General features: G+C 40.3%; 2 protein-coding genes across 2 annotated transcripts in view; one reads left to right on the plus strand and one right to left on the minus strand.

Moving 5' to 3' along the window:
• Positions 1 to 2,961, plus strand: part of phlpp1 (PH domain and leucine rich repeat protein phosphatase 1) — a 48,774-nt gene extending 45,813 nt beyond the window's left edge. Inside the window, exon 18 of the mRNA XM_030073741.1 lies at positions 227 to 2,961. Within this exon, the coding sequence (XP_029929601.1) occupies positions 227 to 1,555 (1,329 nt within the window). The 3' untranslated portion in view covers positions 1,556 to 2,961. The remainder of the gene's footprint in view (positions 1 to 226) is intronic.
• A 480-nt stretch (positions 2,962 to 3,441) lies between these two features.
• On the minus strand, positions 3,442 to 9,487 carry mep1bb (meprin A subunit beta b). Its single transcript, XM_030074058.1, has 14 exons — positions 9,425 to 9,487; positions 8,923 to 8,941; positions 8,747 to 8,797; positions 8,581 to 8,624; positions 8,390 to 8,468; positions 7,860 to 7,977; positions 7,488 to 7,666; positions 6,710 to 6,928; positions 6,130 to 6,282; positions 5,714 to 5,929; positions 5,148 to 5,615; positions 4,744 to 4,923; positions 4,205 to 4,346; positions 3,442 to 3,655 (listed from the first exon to the last, which is right to left on the minus strand). Exons 1-14 carry the CDS (start codon positions 9,485 to 9,487, stop codon positions 3,442 to 3,444), a joined length of 2,145 nt encoding a protein of 714 aa, XP_029929918.1.
• Between the last annotated feature and the right edge of the window lie 8,369 nt (positions 9,488 to 17,856).

Consider the following 17,856-nt stretch of genomic DNA (forward strand, 5'->3'; position numbering starts at 1 on the left):
GGTAATTTCTTGAGTCATGTCTTGTTAAGTTGCTTATTGCCTTTTTCATGTTTTTGAAAATGACCAAATAAATGTGTCAAATAATACCCGTCCATATAATTGCAGTATTAATTTTTTTCCCTTTATCGTTCAACTGTACCGCCCAGATTCTTTTGAAGGCCAGTGTGGTAATTTTAAAAGTCGTCAACTGTTTATGCACAGTCATAGCTTATGCTCTTCTCTACAGGACAACAAGGTGAACGGTGTGACTGATTCTACACGAATCATGGGCTACTCCTTCCTTTACCCATCAGTCATCCCTCGTCCCTACGTGCAGACAGTCACCCTCACTCCCCAGGACGAGTTCTTCATCCTAGGCAGCCGCGGCCTATGGGACACGGTGTCTCCCACCGAGGCAGTGGAGGCTGTCCGAAATGTCCCTGATGGCCTGGCTGCTGCCAAGAAGCTGTGCACGCTGGCGCAGGGCTACGGCTGCACTGACAGCCTCAGTGCTGTTGTGGTCCAGCTCAGTGTGAGTGAAGACTGCTGCTCCTGCTGCTGCTCTGAGCCTCCCCAGCCTCCTCCGAGCCCTGGCCTGGGCTCCTACCCCCCCTCAGCCTCTGCTATCAAGGAGAGGCCCCTTGGGGCTCCTGACGGCTCCCTCCCTGTGCCCCCCTCGTCCTGCAGTGAAATAAGCAGTGAAATCAGCACCAGCGAGATGAGCAGTGAGGTTGGCTCCACAGCTTCATCTGACGAGCCACCACAGAGTTCCCTGGTGCTGCTGCATGAGCAGCCCCACCACCCTCACCTTCACCTGCACCACCAGGCCCACTCACTCTCCCTCCTGCACCAGCAGGCCCACACAAACACCCAGCCTTGCCAATATTTGTACCCAAATTCAGAGCTGCCCTCTGCCCGTAGTTGCTGTGCCCTTCATCCAGCTTGCCTAGCGGGCTCCTTCCAGAGGCAGCTGTCCAGTGCCACCTTTTCCAGTGCCCTGTCAGACAATGGGCTGGACAGCGAGGATGAGGAGCCCATCGCCGGTGTTTTCTCCAATGGGAGCCGTGTGGAGGTGGAAGCAGATGTTCACTGCCTCAAAGCTGACTCCTTATCCTCCCCATCACCTCAAACCTCATTAGCACCATCCTGTAGTCAGGAGCGCACCTTGCTGCCTCTTCCACCTCCACCTCCCCCACCATGCACCCCAGAGCCCCTGGAGGAAGGGGTTGATATGAGCCTTGGGGAGGCAGAGAGTGGGCTGGAAAGGGATGAGCCATGGCAGGGAGGCGGATTAGGAGGTGGAGATGGAGGAAAGATGGTGGGGAAGAGGAGGGGGAACGGGTCAGTGGCACCGCAGGAAAAGAGTCACAACCTTATAGAGGTGGCCGCTGATGCACCCTCAAAGAAGCCTGGGGGTTACTTCACTGCTCCAGCTCAGCCTGACCCAGATGACCAATTTATCATACCCCCTGAGCTGGAGGAGGAGGTGAAGGAGATCATGAAGCAGCATCAGCAGAAACAGCAGAAGCCACCTGGGACTGATCAGCCCACTGATTACTACGACACCCCCCTCTGAACACCACCACCACCAACAACAACAACACCACCACCACCAACAACAACAACAACAATCTGCTCCCAGCTGCAGCCTGTACAGACCACTACCATTGACTCAACCACTCTGATTTTGCAGTACATGGACACAAAACATTGAGGTTTTTCCAGAGGCTGTAAAACGCACATGAAAACAAAAATCTCATCCTACTTTTCTAAAGTCTGCAAACTTTCAGCACTAAAACGCTCTACATCACCTCACCACTGGAGTAACATGCACTGTTATCTGCTCCATCCCTCTTTTTACTAAGCAACGTATAGGATAGGACAAGCAAATGAGCCCTTTAATGATACCCAACCCTTTTCAATACCCTTTGGAGACACTCCCTAGTGTCCAGGGTCGTGCCCTTCTCACAGACTGCGGAACATTGTTTTTACATAGACGACCAGCCGAGTATTTAATCAACACTAGTCTCTCTGCAATAGTGTTAGCCTGCCACAACACTTGTTAATATGGATAATGATCCCATGGTTTGTTTGTTTTGTTTTTTAAGAACTTACCATATCTTTTAATGTGAAAGAAGTGAAGTTGCTGAAAAAAAAACTTTTTAAAACAGAGACACATAATCTTTTTATTATCAGTGAACTATGTTGAATGGTACACCAGTAATACCACGCTTAACTGTTGTAGATAGGGCACTTAAAATACTGTATTTCTTCAGTAAATCATGGCTCTTGGCCTGTAAAATGGCATAGAAATTTTTGTAGAAATTTTAAAGACTAACTCCTAGGAGTTGCATACTCTTTATGGTGACTTAGTCACTTTTACTAATCTTCTCTGAGAGAAATGGTGATTTTTTTTCCCAATGATTGTAAATATGAGAAATGTTGTGTACTGATGCTTTTAAAGGAACTGTGTACCTGTATGTCGGTGAAGGGTTTTAGTGGTAGGGAGTATGTTTGGTTCACCCAGAGATTGCTATAATGGAAATATCACCCTCCTCTATCTTACACTGTAGACCCACAAATTCTACACACACACACACACATGCACACATGCACACACACACACATACACACACAGCTACAGTTCAGAAACCCAGACTTTACGTGTAATTACACAAAATTGCTATGGTTTGCTTGGTTTTGTTTGCTTGTGATGTCCCGTTGTCATCACTGTATCTAACGCACACTAATAGACACATACTTTCGCATGCACACTTGCACATACACACACACATGCACATACATGCATACATGGACACACACAGGTAATATTAGTCCCACCTCCCTTCTACAGTTACTGTTATCACCGGCATGACTGTGTCAAGTTCAGTAATACAAACAAATATATCCACATGGAAAGCAGACAACACAAATGTTCCTTTGGTCTTTGGTATAATAAATTTTAAATTTGTGAGTATAAGTCATACTGTCCCGGGCTGGTTTTTCATAGTGAATTGAAAGGCTCTGTGCTTGTATAATTAAATTCGCTTAACTTTATTCTTATACAATTTATACTATAAACTGTATTGTGATTTAGAAAAAAATACATATTGTTTGTACTGACAATAGAATGTTTAGATCAAGTTGATGTTTTTACATTGCATGACCAGAGGGAGGCAATATTGTTTAATATAATCTGCTTTATCCATTTAACACTTCTTATCTTATTAGTGTGCGACTGCTAGAAGATAACTTTAGAGGTATTCTTAAAACATTATTCTTTAAACATACAGCCCAATGAACAAAATACTTAGCATAAACTTGCAATATAAAACACTTCTTCATTTTGTTTTAAATCTACATATCCAAAGATATTTTCTTTATTTAATTTACCCATTTTGTCAATTGAGGGCAATGTAAATTGAACCTGGCAAAAGCTAATGATCCATCGCTTTGTAGATTTCAGGTGGTATTCTTGTTGGTCATGACGATGTCCGTGTCCCTCCCACGTCGTTTGTACTTCTTTTTCACACAGATGACGCTGACTGCTGTAACTACCAGCATGACAGCGAGTACAGACAGAGAAGAGGCAAGTGCTATGGTTGTTTTGTCCATGGTGGAGCCCTTGTACTGACACCTGTTCCCGTAATACCACCAGTCATCACCCACCACACACCTGTGGGTGCAGAGCAGGAGAGAGGAGGAGAAAGGAGAGCCACACTTGAAGTTATTTCAATTCCCTGTATATATACAGAGCACGCACAGATGGAGGGAAAAATTTGTGGAACTGCACTGAAGAAATCAGAAAAGAACCTTTCCCACCGGGATAGGATAAGACGGGGAGAGAGAGCAAAAGATACTACATGTGGTTTCCAGCCATCATTATTCACTATTGAAGTAATTACCTTTCGTGAGCTTGACATTTTAAGATTCTGTGTAGATATACAGTTCTGAGATACTAAGCATCAAAGATTTGACATACCTGCTGATGAAAATGTTACACACATTCTATCTGTTTTTTAAATATTTAACCCTAAAAGGTATTTTTTTTTAAATAATAATAATAATTATTATTATTATACCACACAAGAACTAAGCTAACCCAAACAGAATTTTTAATGATTATCAATATAAATTTGTGGAAACTCAATACTGATTGAGGAAAAAGTCAACGCTTATGAACTTAACAGGATGGTTTACGAGCCTCCTGTTAGAAAGTAATCACCTGCATTCTGCCTTTCCTTTGTCCAATACGCAGACTCCATCATTCTGACATACCACATCGGTGCAGGCATCAGTGGTTGGAGTCGTGAAAGGTGCCATGGTAGTGGAGGGCCAAGGTTGGGGCTCAACGAGGTGAGACACATCTAAAGACAAACAGAAGAAAGAAGGGACACCCATTAATGATATTCAAGTGGAGGGTCACTCATTTAAATGAAATGCACAGGCTATGATTGGATCCGCATGATGGACTGAAGTGTTTGCCCTACAAGTGGGTATGTGAATCAGGGATGTAATCATGTATCACATGAATACATGATCATAAAATAATTTTTGCTATTTGAATGTGTGGACGAACACAGTATGTAGCCCGCTAATGAACATGTTATTAATATGTATGGAGGGAAGGCTGTGTCCTCTATACACTGTGTCCATTGCATCTTCTGAACACAGTGTATACATCAAAAGGATTATGTGACATTCCTTCCCTTACATAGTATCCGTTATGTAATCCACTTCTGTTTTATAATACAGTAATTTTACCCTCCATGGTGAGGAGAAAGATGGCATCTCCTCCCTTGATGAAATCCCTGCTCTTGGCCCTGAGGTGCGTAAGGTACACAGGTGTGCCTGCTCCTGGTCCTCGGAAATACTTGGTGCCATCAGTATCGGTGATCTCAGTGCCCACCTTACGGGGGTCATCCCAGAACAAGGCATCAGAACCTAAGCATTAAATAGGGACACAGTATATACGTGAATATATGCATGAACATTGTAGTGATGTGTCTGTTAACAGTAACACTGTAACTTGATGTAACAGACAATAATTTTACACATTTCTGTACTAAAGGTGTAGATCCATAGATAGTCTAGATAGTTTAGTATACTGTTCTCATAGAGGAAATTCTTTTTCATGGTGTTTTTCAGGCACGGCAAACATATCTGACCTGCTATTGTCATGTTGGGCTCGGTGGTGACGCTGCGTTGGTTGGACATACGCTTTTGGATGTGTGGGTTCTGGTCCATCAGCATCATAGTCATCTGTTTCCAAGGACATGGCCATTTCTGCCCTGTATCTCCAGCATGGGCCACCAAATGAACATAGGCTGACAACTCGCCAGGGTAGTCTGCCTTACCGCTGGGGTACAGACCCATTTGGAAGGTGTAACCTTCCTTAGAGGTGAACGGGGGACTGTAGATAGCTGTGTCTGATGGAGTGTTTTCTAGAACATGACTGAAGTTCTTCACTCGCCATGCAAACTCTGGGCAGGTGGTCTCAGACAGGTTGATGTCATCTAGAGAGAGCCCCCCCACTGAGGGCCCAGAGCCCATCTTGATTCCCTCAAACACAAACCGAAACTTTCTTTTGACATTTAGACTGACGTGATGCAGTTGCCACAGCTCCTGAGGGGGCCCTGTTACATGAGATTAAAATATGCATTTATTGAATAGTTAGAGTGAAATGTTCAGATTTTCCCAACAAAACAGCACTTCAAGATTCGATAACAATCACCATCTATGGTCTTTATGAAGCGGAGGATTCCATTGGGGTTAGCTTTGTCATACTCTCGGACCCAGATCTTCAGCGTGTCATCAGGGCTGCCACTGTTGTAGTAGAAGAACTGCAAGCACTGGTAACCTCGCTTGGGATAGAGCAGCCTGCTTTCAAGCAGAGCCGTGTCCCCAGTGTTGGCTGTGCCAGTGTTGAAGTGCATGAAATACCCTGAGCCTGCAGATCCAAATATCATTCCATTAATGCCAACACATAAGCATTCCTTCCAAGTAAATAGCCCTCTACAGGAACACAGTGTACACAACTGATGATAAGAGGAGAGTTGATATTTATAATCCAATCTATCATGTACCAACTGATAATAGCAGAAAAGTGCTGTTGCAGCAAAAAATATTGTTTTTTCAAGGGATTCTCACCAGAACATTTGCCCAGGTTGGAATAGTCAGTGGAAGGCCCTCCTGCAGCTTTGGCTACCCTGGTCCAATCAGCCTTGTCCTGTGATCCCTGGATCATACCACAGATGTTCTCACGCTCAAAGTCACATGAGTCCAGGAACGTGGAGGCTCTGGCTAAAAGACGGGACATTAACAAACACACACACACACACACACACACACACACACACACACACACACACACACACACACACACACACACACACTCATTTCAGCACAGCTAAATTGTGTAAAAGCACTTTGACCTGTTGTAAACTCCCTCATAACACACTAAAACGGATGTTTTGAGGCTCTATACATTGTGGCAAGCAGTTGGGAGATTAACCATCTCATTTACAACAGACACCAGCTTTACTTAATAGAGAAGATATCTGAAAACCAACAGTGTGGACCACAATTTATATGTGGAAAACATCACTGCAACACAGGAATGCAAGACTGAAGCTGAGAATTTGTACAGATGTATTCATGTGTCAGGTGGAGACAATTTCCCTGAGCTCCACCTAGCTTTATGATTGGGTGTTGGAGGGCAGGCTCTTACTGCAGTTGTAGAGACGGTTGAGCTTGAGCAGATCACTGTCACTGAACTCCATACGCTGGCCAATGACATCACTGAAAGCGGGGATCTTGGTGACGATGGTGGGTTCAGTGCCATTGCGGAAGGCGTTCTTACTGTAGTGCATCATTGAGCCATAGTCATAGGGTACACCCAGAGAGCTGGAAGTTGTGTCATTGTAGGTGTTGAAGTTGTGTTCCTTACCTGTGGATCACAGATAATCACTGGCTGTAGTCTTCCTTGATTAATGTCTATTACGATCATTTATGATGAGTGTTGCATAAAGTTGCAGCAGATGGGTGTCCAAAGAACATTTGGTGGCATGCCAAAGTACTCTGTACTTTAATTAGAGATAAATAAATGCCTTGACTTATTAATGATTTGATGATCACTGGTCAATACTGCTTTGATCTTAACATAAGAGCACAATAATGCACATATCAAATGTCCAACAAGCCAATGAGAGAGGAAAATAAAGTATTGGAAAGAATCTGGTCATTTATCTACTCTTAATCTTATCTTTTATATGAGAATTCATTTTGTGGAAAAATATTAAGGCCACAGGTATGAAGGCCACCTTACACACATACATGCCCAAAATTAGGATGGGGATCAGTATGCTGGAAACATACAAATGTGAAAGTCAATGATGAAATAGGCAAGCTGTAAAGGAAGAACCTATCTGAGGTACCATACAGAGGTAGTGAGTAAATTCAGATAGTTTACAGATAATTTGGCTGGCAGACTAAAAGTGATTCCATACCCTCTGAAATACGGTCCCACATGATCCTAACATAGTCATCGCGGTCTGACCTGGACTGCTCATGCCAGAAACCAAGAGCATGAAGGAACTCATGTTCAATGGTTGCAATGCGGTCACAGTTTCTCCCTATGGACAATCTCTGCTTCCCAACATGTCGATTCCCCACAGAGGAGAAACAGCTTTGGATGAAATAACAAGAGTTGCATGAATATCACATACAGCCACCATCTCCTTCCTAGAGGGCTTTTCTTTTAATGATAAGACCATGATGATGTAGTTTTAATTATGAATGTAGTAATCCCCTTTGAAAGCACATCATGTGCTACTACTTCAGCACAGAGGATAGCAGCATAACAAATCTTTTTGCCTTACCCGCCCCCTTTAAAGATAGAAATATAGTTCGGTTCTGTAGTCCAAGGCTGGAAATCAATGCAGGTCTTGAGCCGGTACTGTTCAAAGGCCTTCAGAATCACACCTTTTGCATTGATCTCTGCAGAAAAGACAGATTTTTTTTTTTTTTTTTTTTCAAAACAGTTCTGTTGAATTAAGCTTGTTGAAGGTTTTGTCCACTACCATGAGACCTGCTTAAATGTTTGACTTGCTTTCTATAACATGGGCAAACATCAAAAGCAATACCCACCTAGAATATTTATATTCATTAATGAATATCTGCACTATAACAGCTTCTTAAAACCAGTCAAGGATGATAGCCTCATAAGTAAAAAGTGAAAATCTATGAAAGGTGAATCTTTGCTGAGAAAATTATTTTCTTGAACTACTGCTGCTGACTATAGGACCAATTGATGTGAATATACAGTATAGCTTGATTGATATTTCTGTTAAATTGTACATGTAAAAACATCCTCCTAGTTCTTGGAGGTGTTTTAACAAAGTGCTCTTACCTAAGCTATCTTCCATGTAGTAAGGAACCGTCTTTGGCCACCTGTACTGATCACCTATTATGGAATTTCGAATTTGCCTCTGCAGTGGCCATTAAAAGCAATCAAAGGAACAGTAAAAATATGATCAGTCAAAGTTAAGCCTTTTTATTTCATGCTGTTATGCAAGTGAAAATTAAAACTGATTGACATACCTCATCAAGCACAATATCTCCCTCCACGAGATTCAACCCTGCCTCTACGGAGAGCAAGCACACAGCACTTCTGTTTGAAATTGTCACTGAATAATACGTTGAAAAAATACATGAATACATGGAAAATGAAACACGTGGAGAAAGAATTCGGCATTTTTAAGCAAACCTTCATTGATGTCAAATATGTCAAGGTCTTTTCCGTCATCCACATCATATTCTGTGGATAAATAAACATGGAAAATTCATGTGTCAAATGTGTCATCAAGCGTGAGTGAAATGTTGGTTACAGATGTAAAAGTAAATAAACAAATGAATAAATAAATACATAAAGAAAACACTTACCTAACACCTTTGATGTGGGCTAAGAAAGAGAGAAAGAGGACATAAATATCATTGACCTGCAATTTAGTCCGCTCAAGCAGGCACATGTAAAAATACATCTCTTTTTGCTTGTTATAAATAATATTTAAGTTCTCCACAAAATAAACCTATTGCTCACCAAGCAGAGGATAGTGCCACAGAAGAGACATAAAATGGGAAAAATAAGTGCACTTGCAGGTTTCCCTGCTCCCATGGTTGTTTCCTAAACTGTCCCTCTATGTGGAACACTTGTGGTGACCACGCTCGAGGGAGACTTGGACAAGATGAAATTAGAAAGATGCATGCATAGAAAAGAATCAAGTACACGTGATCATCTGTCAATAATTGCCTGAGCTGTAAAGACTCTGAGCTTTAAACTGACTTATTATCTGCCAACAAATCTTTACACATGTGCATATTACTTGTAGATGAGACCTCAAACAGTAAGAAAGAGGGCAGCTAGCCAATCATTTAGTCTACTTGCCTGCCAAAACTTAAAGCTGATATGCTGCTTATCAGCCTTTTCTGTATTTCCATCAAGACTCATGGTAAACATTAACATTCTCAACAGGTAAATGGCTTTAAAATTTTCCCCCTTCCAGCAGCTCCTATCCAGTTTATTACTACTGTGTTAATGCTTTAAAGGTTTAATTAAAATAGATGCATAACTGGGAGTCCTGATTTGATTATGTCCTTCTCAATTCTGTTTTTATTTTTTATTATGTTATTATGTTTATTTATTTACATGTGTTTTTTTTTTTTTTTGTTTTGTTTTTTTTTTTCATTTCTGATTTATTTGACAGGCACATTGTAGAGAGACAGGAGAGACAGGGCAGAGAGAGGGGATGACATGCAACAAAGGACCGGGCCAGATTCGAACCCCAGCTGCTGATATTGGATATTGGGTAATAGAGATGTTTAATTATCACATTAATAAAAATAAGTGACTCTGCGTATTACACGCCATATCAGTTATGAGTTTTATGACTACACTCTTAGACAGACTTTGTATTCTATAATACAACAACTAATCATAATCACCAATCAAAAATACCAGAACCTTTTTTGTGTAGGCCTTTATTTCAATATAACTGAACATTTAAGTGTTTAAAAAAAATGCTGTCACAATGCACTTGGGCAGTTTTGTATCTTTCTGTGGACTCCACTGTAGACGTTTCTGACATTATTTTTCAAGGTTTATGCTTAGTTTATCTTTGCCATGGATAAACATTACGTTATGAACACATGGCAATGCCTCATGTTCATTTTGGAAGTGAACTTTTATTTAGACCTTTCATTCCCAAAGGAAAGCAGGTCTTGCCATGTCTATTAGCTACACTGTTAAAGATTGAGGCGCCTCCAGCTTAAAAAAAACTTAACAATATCTTCCCTGCTTTTATGCCAAATTTGGTGCTCTCCTCCAAAAAGGCAACTGTATCTGTCTTAACTACTCTACTGTAATGATTAAATGCTCATCTTCAGTTAAGCTGCACACACGCTTCACTCTCAGTGCAAAACAAGCATTTAAGAATATTTCAGTGAAAATAATTTCCAATCTAATGTCATAGCTCCAAGGCTGAGGCTGATGGAATGCCAGAGAAACACAGAAAATATTTGCAAGCACAACGGCACCAAAGGTCTCCCTTGGCGTACAATACAGAAGATATAGAGCATGGAAAATAAATATGTTTTCATGGCCTCTTGTTAGTGGAGCTTTGTGTTGCACTGACTGCACAATAAATAGCAAGGTAGAGGTGGATTTTGTCCCCATAAATCTATAGAGAGGTTCAATTCAAAAGGATAATCACAAACAATACAGTATGTTCACCTTTATAATGGTAAAAAAAAAAAAAAAAAAAAAAATAGAACATGAAAGCACATCAGCAGGAGCCCACACCAACATGACGTGGCTGCATGTTTTTGTTAGATGAAATAATCATTGTTCATGTTGTCAGAAGTCAACATTAAGTCACATATTGTAGCCTGTAGATTCAAGGCTGATTCTTTGTGACTTCTCTATGAACATTATAAAACCGTATTTACAGAGGCTAAGATTTCCAAACCAGTACGGTTAGGATTTAAAAGAAAAAAAAAAAAAAGAAAAGAAAAAAAAATCCTAAACTCTTGATTGGTAATTGAACAATAATGTTTATTTGACTGTATTAAAGATTGCACTGATATCTTAATTGTATGGGTTGGTAACACTGTTCCCTTTACACCTTTATTAATAACCTTGGAGTGTGCTGCAGCAGCTGGTTCCAGAGTAATAATAATCACCATGATAACATGATTATAATGGGGGAGTGCCTTAAAGTAAAAATAAAATAAAAAATAATAAAAAAAAAAAGATGACATGGCATCGCTCTCTCTCTCTCTCTCTCTCTCTCTCTCTCTCTCTCTCTCTCTCTAACTGTTATTGAGTTCTGTCACGTTTGCCTTTTCAGATCAGTGTCATGCCTGTAATATCCTGCAGGGGGCAGTAAGGACAGAAGTAGACCAGTGGTCCTGAATATAATGGCTACTCTTGACGTAAACCACCTTAACCCTTACCCAATAATTAATGCGTCCATGCTGTGAACATCTTGCTCTACAGAGCCAAGGTGAGTTATGCCTGCAGCTGCCCAAAATATCAGTACAACCAGTACTGCTATGAACACACTGGGGATATTATTTGTATTATACAAGGACCCTTCAGTAGCTCGTGGTGAAAGTGAACTATCAATCATCGTGAAGTGACATAAAGTTCACACTTCCTCCCTTCCTCCCTTCCTTCCTCACACATTCCTAAGAGACACATTAATCAAGACCCCAGTATTAAAAACAACGAGTATATGGGGTTGCTTTTAGGAGTAAGTTGTCAGATGATTGTGTTTTCATCTTCATCGCCTAAGAGAGTGTTGCTCCAGCAAATACCACATGACTCATGCCTACCTTTTAATGTGGTATACCCCAAGGTTGTTTTGCGGCCAGTGCTAATTTCTTACTGTTTCTACTTGGTCTGCAAACACAATGTTCTGCTTCATTACTGTGCAGATGTCAGTCACCTACACTAACCCCTCAATGCAGGTGATCCCACCTTTTTATCTTGTTTTGTGGCCTGTGTCTCTGACATTAGATTGTGGGTGTCACAGAATTTTCTTCAGTGAAGTGACACATCAGACATTATTGTTTGACCAACCAATTCCTTGGCAGCTTGTCTCACAATGTCAAACACGGTGCCAAAAATTGGGCATTGCCGATCACATCTGGGAATGTAATTTCCGAACAGTTTTATGTAACATGACAATGTTGTAGAAAGCTTGGTCATGGGGCAAGAAAGAGCTGATTAAGCCAAAATGGGGTGTGACAGTGGGCAAAAAAATCATTACCAGTTAAAAGCATGAAAAGCAAGAACTGACAAAATCTTAATTTGGTCAACTACTCAACATGGAAATGGCATATCTTGAGAATTGCAAGCGTTGGCAGAGGTATGCGCTCTACTGAGAGCCATCTTTCTAGTTATTGTTGTTGTTCTGCAGCTTTTATCTATAAAGCTGCAGTCCTTTGTGTAGTTAATTATAAGAGGAACTGGGACAAAGTAGGAGAAAACTATCAAACAAAGCTGTCGCCTTAATGCAATCTCACCAATCTCTGAGTGGTGTGGTGTTGTCATATTTTAGGCTTTGGTGATTGGTTATTGATATTTCCCGGACTCTGATTTATATTACTTAAAAAGGTGAGCTCTTCAGATAGATGGAGTTAATGAAGCTGAACTGATGCAGTTCCAGCTCTGGCCATGTTTTCATCCTGGGCAGTCCTAAGACCAGATACTAGTCAACGGCCAAATACAAAACACCAATGACTCTGACCCTGAAGGACAAAGTCATCCCAGTAAACTTAGGTTTTATGTTTTATTTCTCTGGCAGATTCAGGCAAAGCCACTAGAGATCCGAGTTATGGCTCAAACCTATGCGCTTCCTTGTGTTGGCAAGTTACAGTTCAGGGTTTGTGTGTAAGTGCTAACTAATTACTCAGTAGAAAACAAAAACTGAACATTGTAAACTCTCTTAAAAGGTAGAATTTATGGCCAAACTGTTGCACTGAACTGCCTTAAATTGTACAGGTAGACCTAATAAAGCAGCCACAGAGTGTATATAGATATATATTTCACTGTAAGGACACTGGTTGCATGAATGGGCACTCTGCAAAAGATAACAACATTTTTCATTCATTTACCATGCTGATGCCTTAGATCATGATTAGTGTATGTAGAGTAGCTTAATATTTTATTATTATTATTTTTTATTCATTACCAAAGAATTACAATTCATCCATTCATCCTCACAATTTAAAGGGCAGCTGCTTTGTTTTGAACTGTGGCCTGATCTAACTCTGGTCTCCATGGGAAACCCCCAGCCTGTTTGATGTTGGAAAAGACAAGGAATGTAAAATGGAAAGCAGTGGCCTCCTTAGCATGTAGAATGATCCATATCACCTAGTTTCACAACTAATCTTCTTTCTACATTATGCTGAATCACATCTACTACAAAGCAATGGATAATTACAGTTACAGTGATTGATACCCTTTGTTACACAGATTTGGTGCAAAATTTGACTATTTTCGGCCACTTCAGAACTGATAAAAATTGTAAAAAGTCTCTCCAAAACTAATGCTGGGTATCAAAAACTTGCCATGTGAAGATTTATGTAAGAATTGCATTTTTCTGTGCTAGGATGTTGAGCACTTCTATCTGGAAATTTCTCAGAAACTCCCCCGTATTGTGACTATACCAAAAGAAGCCAGACACCCTCTGAATGCCCGAGGTCTCTAGTTTGTGGTTGTGAAGTGTCATGAGGCTGTGATTATCCTGGAGGTCACAACAGGCCATTTTATACAGTCATGTGAAGTTTAAAAAAAAAAAAAAAGGTCTCTCTACAATGAAATGGCTACCATGGGGGCTTAGGGTTAGGGTTAGGGTTAGGGTCATCACAAATGAATGAAATTGAGCTCATTGAATCCACAAGAGTCACAACTTTCAGAATGCAGAAAAAAACACCACCATAGAATAAGTGAAAATAACAAATTTGTACTGCTTGCAAATCGCTACATGTTTTTTTTCTCCAAATTGCACAGGATTCGCATAAGATGGGCATGTCTGTCAATACTTACCAATGGATTCCTTAGATTGTCTAGTTTAATTTGATTCTTCATTCTAGCTTCAAAATTGAGCCCATTATCTCCTCTGAAAGACAATATGTCGCTGGCTGAGGATGCCAGCATCCACGGTGAAGTTGAAAACCTCAAATCTTATATTTGTGGTTAAACATCTGTAACAACAGCCCCAGAAGATATGCCATACATATGCTATTGAATGACACTTGAATTGAATGCACAGTGCCATTTATTTTTTTTGTCCCACTAGTTACAGAAGCTTAGAAGCAGGACAGTGAAAGCCCTCCTCCTCTAATATAGGAAAAGTGGGCTGCACATGTTAATCATTCCATGACTCCATGGGAAGCCCTGTGGAAAATAGAAAAAAGGCCTCCTGTGACGTCTGAATGAGGATATCACAGGCTTTTGATTGCAATTTAATTTGAATAATTTGAGATTGAGCATTAATTCATCTTGTTTTCCATGAGTAATTTTTAAATTTATTCCTCCATTTGCTCTAAGATTTCAGTGTATAAGGAATTCAGTTCGGTGTTGCACATTTGTCTCCACTGCTATATTGAAGATAAAGCAGAGTTCTCAAGTGACGTACGAAACTGATATCACCTCATGTTAACTGCAAACGAAAACAGGCACAGACACAGATGGAATACGTAATGGACAAACACATTTCTCCATGAATGAAGTCGCACTTTAACTCAGTAAAGCACAAGCCAGTCATTATTGCAATGTAACTACATTAAATACCTCTAGAGGTTGTTCAGTTAGCATTATCTTAAAATGAGTTTGAGCCATGTATACATATTTATTGTGTGATGCTGATGTTACCGGCTCCAGGCAGCGTTTGGCTGGAAAGAAAATGGGTTTGTGTTTGTGATTATGCGTACTGTATGTGTGTGTGTGTGTGTGTGTTGCCATTCATGTGTATAGCTGGGTGAAATTCCCAGCAAAGACTTTCATTTACATTTCTGTTGTAAGAGGTGGGGAAATCAACAAACGTTTTACTGTGCAAAACCTCTGTCACAGTTAATTAAGCTGATATATGTGTGCAGGTAAACCAAGGCTTAGATACATTATAATGCTGCTTGCAATTCTCATATTATGCCCCGCCACCCCTACCTACTCATGCACCCACACACACGTGCACACACACACCAAAAACCTCCTCATTCATCCATTCAACCCCCACTCTCCCACTCTCTTATTGTGAGCCCTACAGTGTCATATTAAATTGCAGTTTTATCAAAATACCATCTGCACCATCAATATTCTCATCCTCCTAGATGGTCTGTCCTGCTGTGAGTGGTTCCATCTCAGCAAGGCTTCATTTCTTCCATCTCTGCATTGATCACATGCTCACTCTTTTCATTGATCTCACGATCAGAGCATGCATGTATATAGGCCGTGGTTCTTTCACATTCATGTATTTTTTTTTTTTTTTTTTTTTCAAATTTGCATTAATATTAAAATCTCTGTGGTAGGGCTTGAATTTGTGATCTAGTATTACTACCTATCCTGAATACTCAGACCCATGTTTGAAGATGAAATTGGTACTAAAAAGATATGAACTGGTTTTGGGAACCATTAATGACATTTGTGGCCAGGTTCATACATGCTGACTCTTTCACAACCACTGAGAAAAAATACAGCCTAAAAGAAGAAGCACACTCAACTAAAGCAAATTTGACAGCATGTTCAAATACAATATATTTTGCTGTGACAAAAACAGCACTTAAGAAAACAGCTCTGAATATCCTCAGGCTGTAATGTACAAATGAAAGAATTGAAATGTGGTCTGTTATCCATTTTTTTCAGGCAGCAAATTTAATATGCCAAGAGTTGTGCCCGCAGGGGGAGGCAGACCATGCAAAAGAGGGTCAGGCCAAAGTAAAGTACTTCATTTAGGGCATCAGTAGTCACGTGGCAAATGCTTTAGAGATGGATTGTTGTCATCAAATATATGGGAAAACAGTACACCTTTGATTTATTCTTGAGTCTCCTTGGTTTCATTTGAAATGTTTCTGCAATGAGACAATGGATTTTTGCTCCAGTGTTTTCTATTTACAACTGATATTTATGGTTATAACCATTAAAAGTGAGAAAACTGATTGTAAAATCATTGATATTTTCAATACAATCTACTATACTTGACTGAACTCGACTGTCATGAATGTTTGTTGGTGTTATAAAACCACTCCTATTGAAATCTTTTGAATAGAAAGCCTGTTGTTATAACCGTCCTTGTCGAAGCTCAATCTGCTCCTCGGCATCCTCAATAATCCAACTAGTCTTCTAACAGCCTCCCCCCTGCCTATAACAACAAGCCTCTCTCCATTATGGCCATGTCAATATACACATGCAATTACTCCCACAGTCACCAACATTATGAGTGAACAGATAACTCTGATAGAGGTGAAAATAAAATGTAAATATATGTTTGCAATCTATTTTTCTTGTTCTTTTTTTATGTTTCTTGCCTTAAACTTGATGTGATGAAATTCTATGTTTTAGAGACTTGCATCATGTCAGCCACTGGCTATATGATCCACTGTACATGCCCACCACATCAATCATCCTTTAAACCATGTACTGCTATGGTGGACCATGAATGTTTGTGTATGACATTATAAAACAAATACTGTGTGATTTTTTTTTTCTCTCTCTTGTAATTGCGATTCTGAATGAATCACATGAATACAGCACTGTTGCCCTCTGTTCTCAGCACACGCACTTGAGAATGTGAACTCGCTTTTGTGCATCTTTCCTCTGCTAAATACAAAGATGATTGGTGTATTTCTTTTTCAACAGTAACTAAATGTAGCTTCACTAGCAAGGACAATCCTCCAACGAAATGTCATTTAAAGGTTTACGAAGGATGGATGAGTGGCAGGGGTGAAGGTGGAAGGGAGATGTTGCTGTTTAGGCCGGTCTGGGAGGATGTACTGAAGGCAAAGGGAGACTCGGTGTGGGGGGATCAGTTTCAGGTGTGGCTCCACCCAAGCTGACTAAAGGCCCTCCAAAACAGCACCTAGAATGAGATATGGGAGAGGTGTGCACCAAATTGCATCAGAAGGGATGAGGAAAGAGATTGCAAAGGGATTTGGGTAGGAATGAGCAGATTAAGGAAGGTGTATGGATGAAGACAGACAGAAGGTCGGTCAAGAAATCTGAGACAAACAGGGCTTGAAGGGTTGGGTTATATAAGAAGGCTTGACGGCTGAGGCGTGGTTCTACCCCTGAACCTGACTTAACTTATCATAAATAAATGCTGCTTCATGGCAAAGAGCCTTCCTGTCTTTCTAAGGGATAATCAGACATGAAATTCGTGCATACTGTATCTGAAACGAAAAGCTTTTGAAAAAAAGAAAGTGTGAAAAAAAAATCAAGTTTTAATTATATCTCACTCTTGTCTTCAATTAACTACATACTCCTGAATTACAATTCTCACAAAGGTCTTCTCACACACTTCTCATGGGGCTGAGTGTGATTGAAAATCAATCATGCTCGGCATACAAATGAAAACAGGTCCTCAGCAGCATAGAAAAAACCTACTGATCTTCTTTGGTGAGTTGCTTACTGTAGGCATCAAGGGTTAACAAATCGGAGACTGAAAAGGTTATTGTATGTTAAAATGTTAATTTATTCCAAGCATACTTTCACTCGTAATATAAAGGCAATGGCCACAGGCTGAGCTAAAAAGATACACTTTTTAAATTGCTTTTTAAATTTTTATTTATGACTCAAACAATTCCTGGAATCCACTGTTA

The sequence above is a fragment of the Myripristis murdjan genome, chromosome 17 (assembly GCF_902150065.1).
Source record: "Myripristis murdjan chromosome 17, fMyrMur1.1, whole genome shotgun sequence".
NCBI classification, from domain to species: Eukaryota; Metazoa; Chordata; class Actinopteri; order Holocentriformes; family Holocentridae; genus Myripristis; species Myripristis murdjan.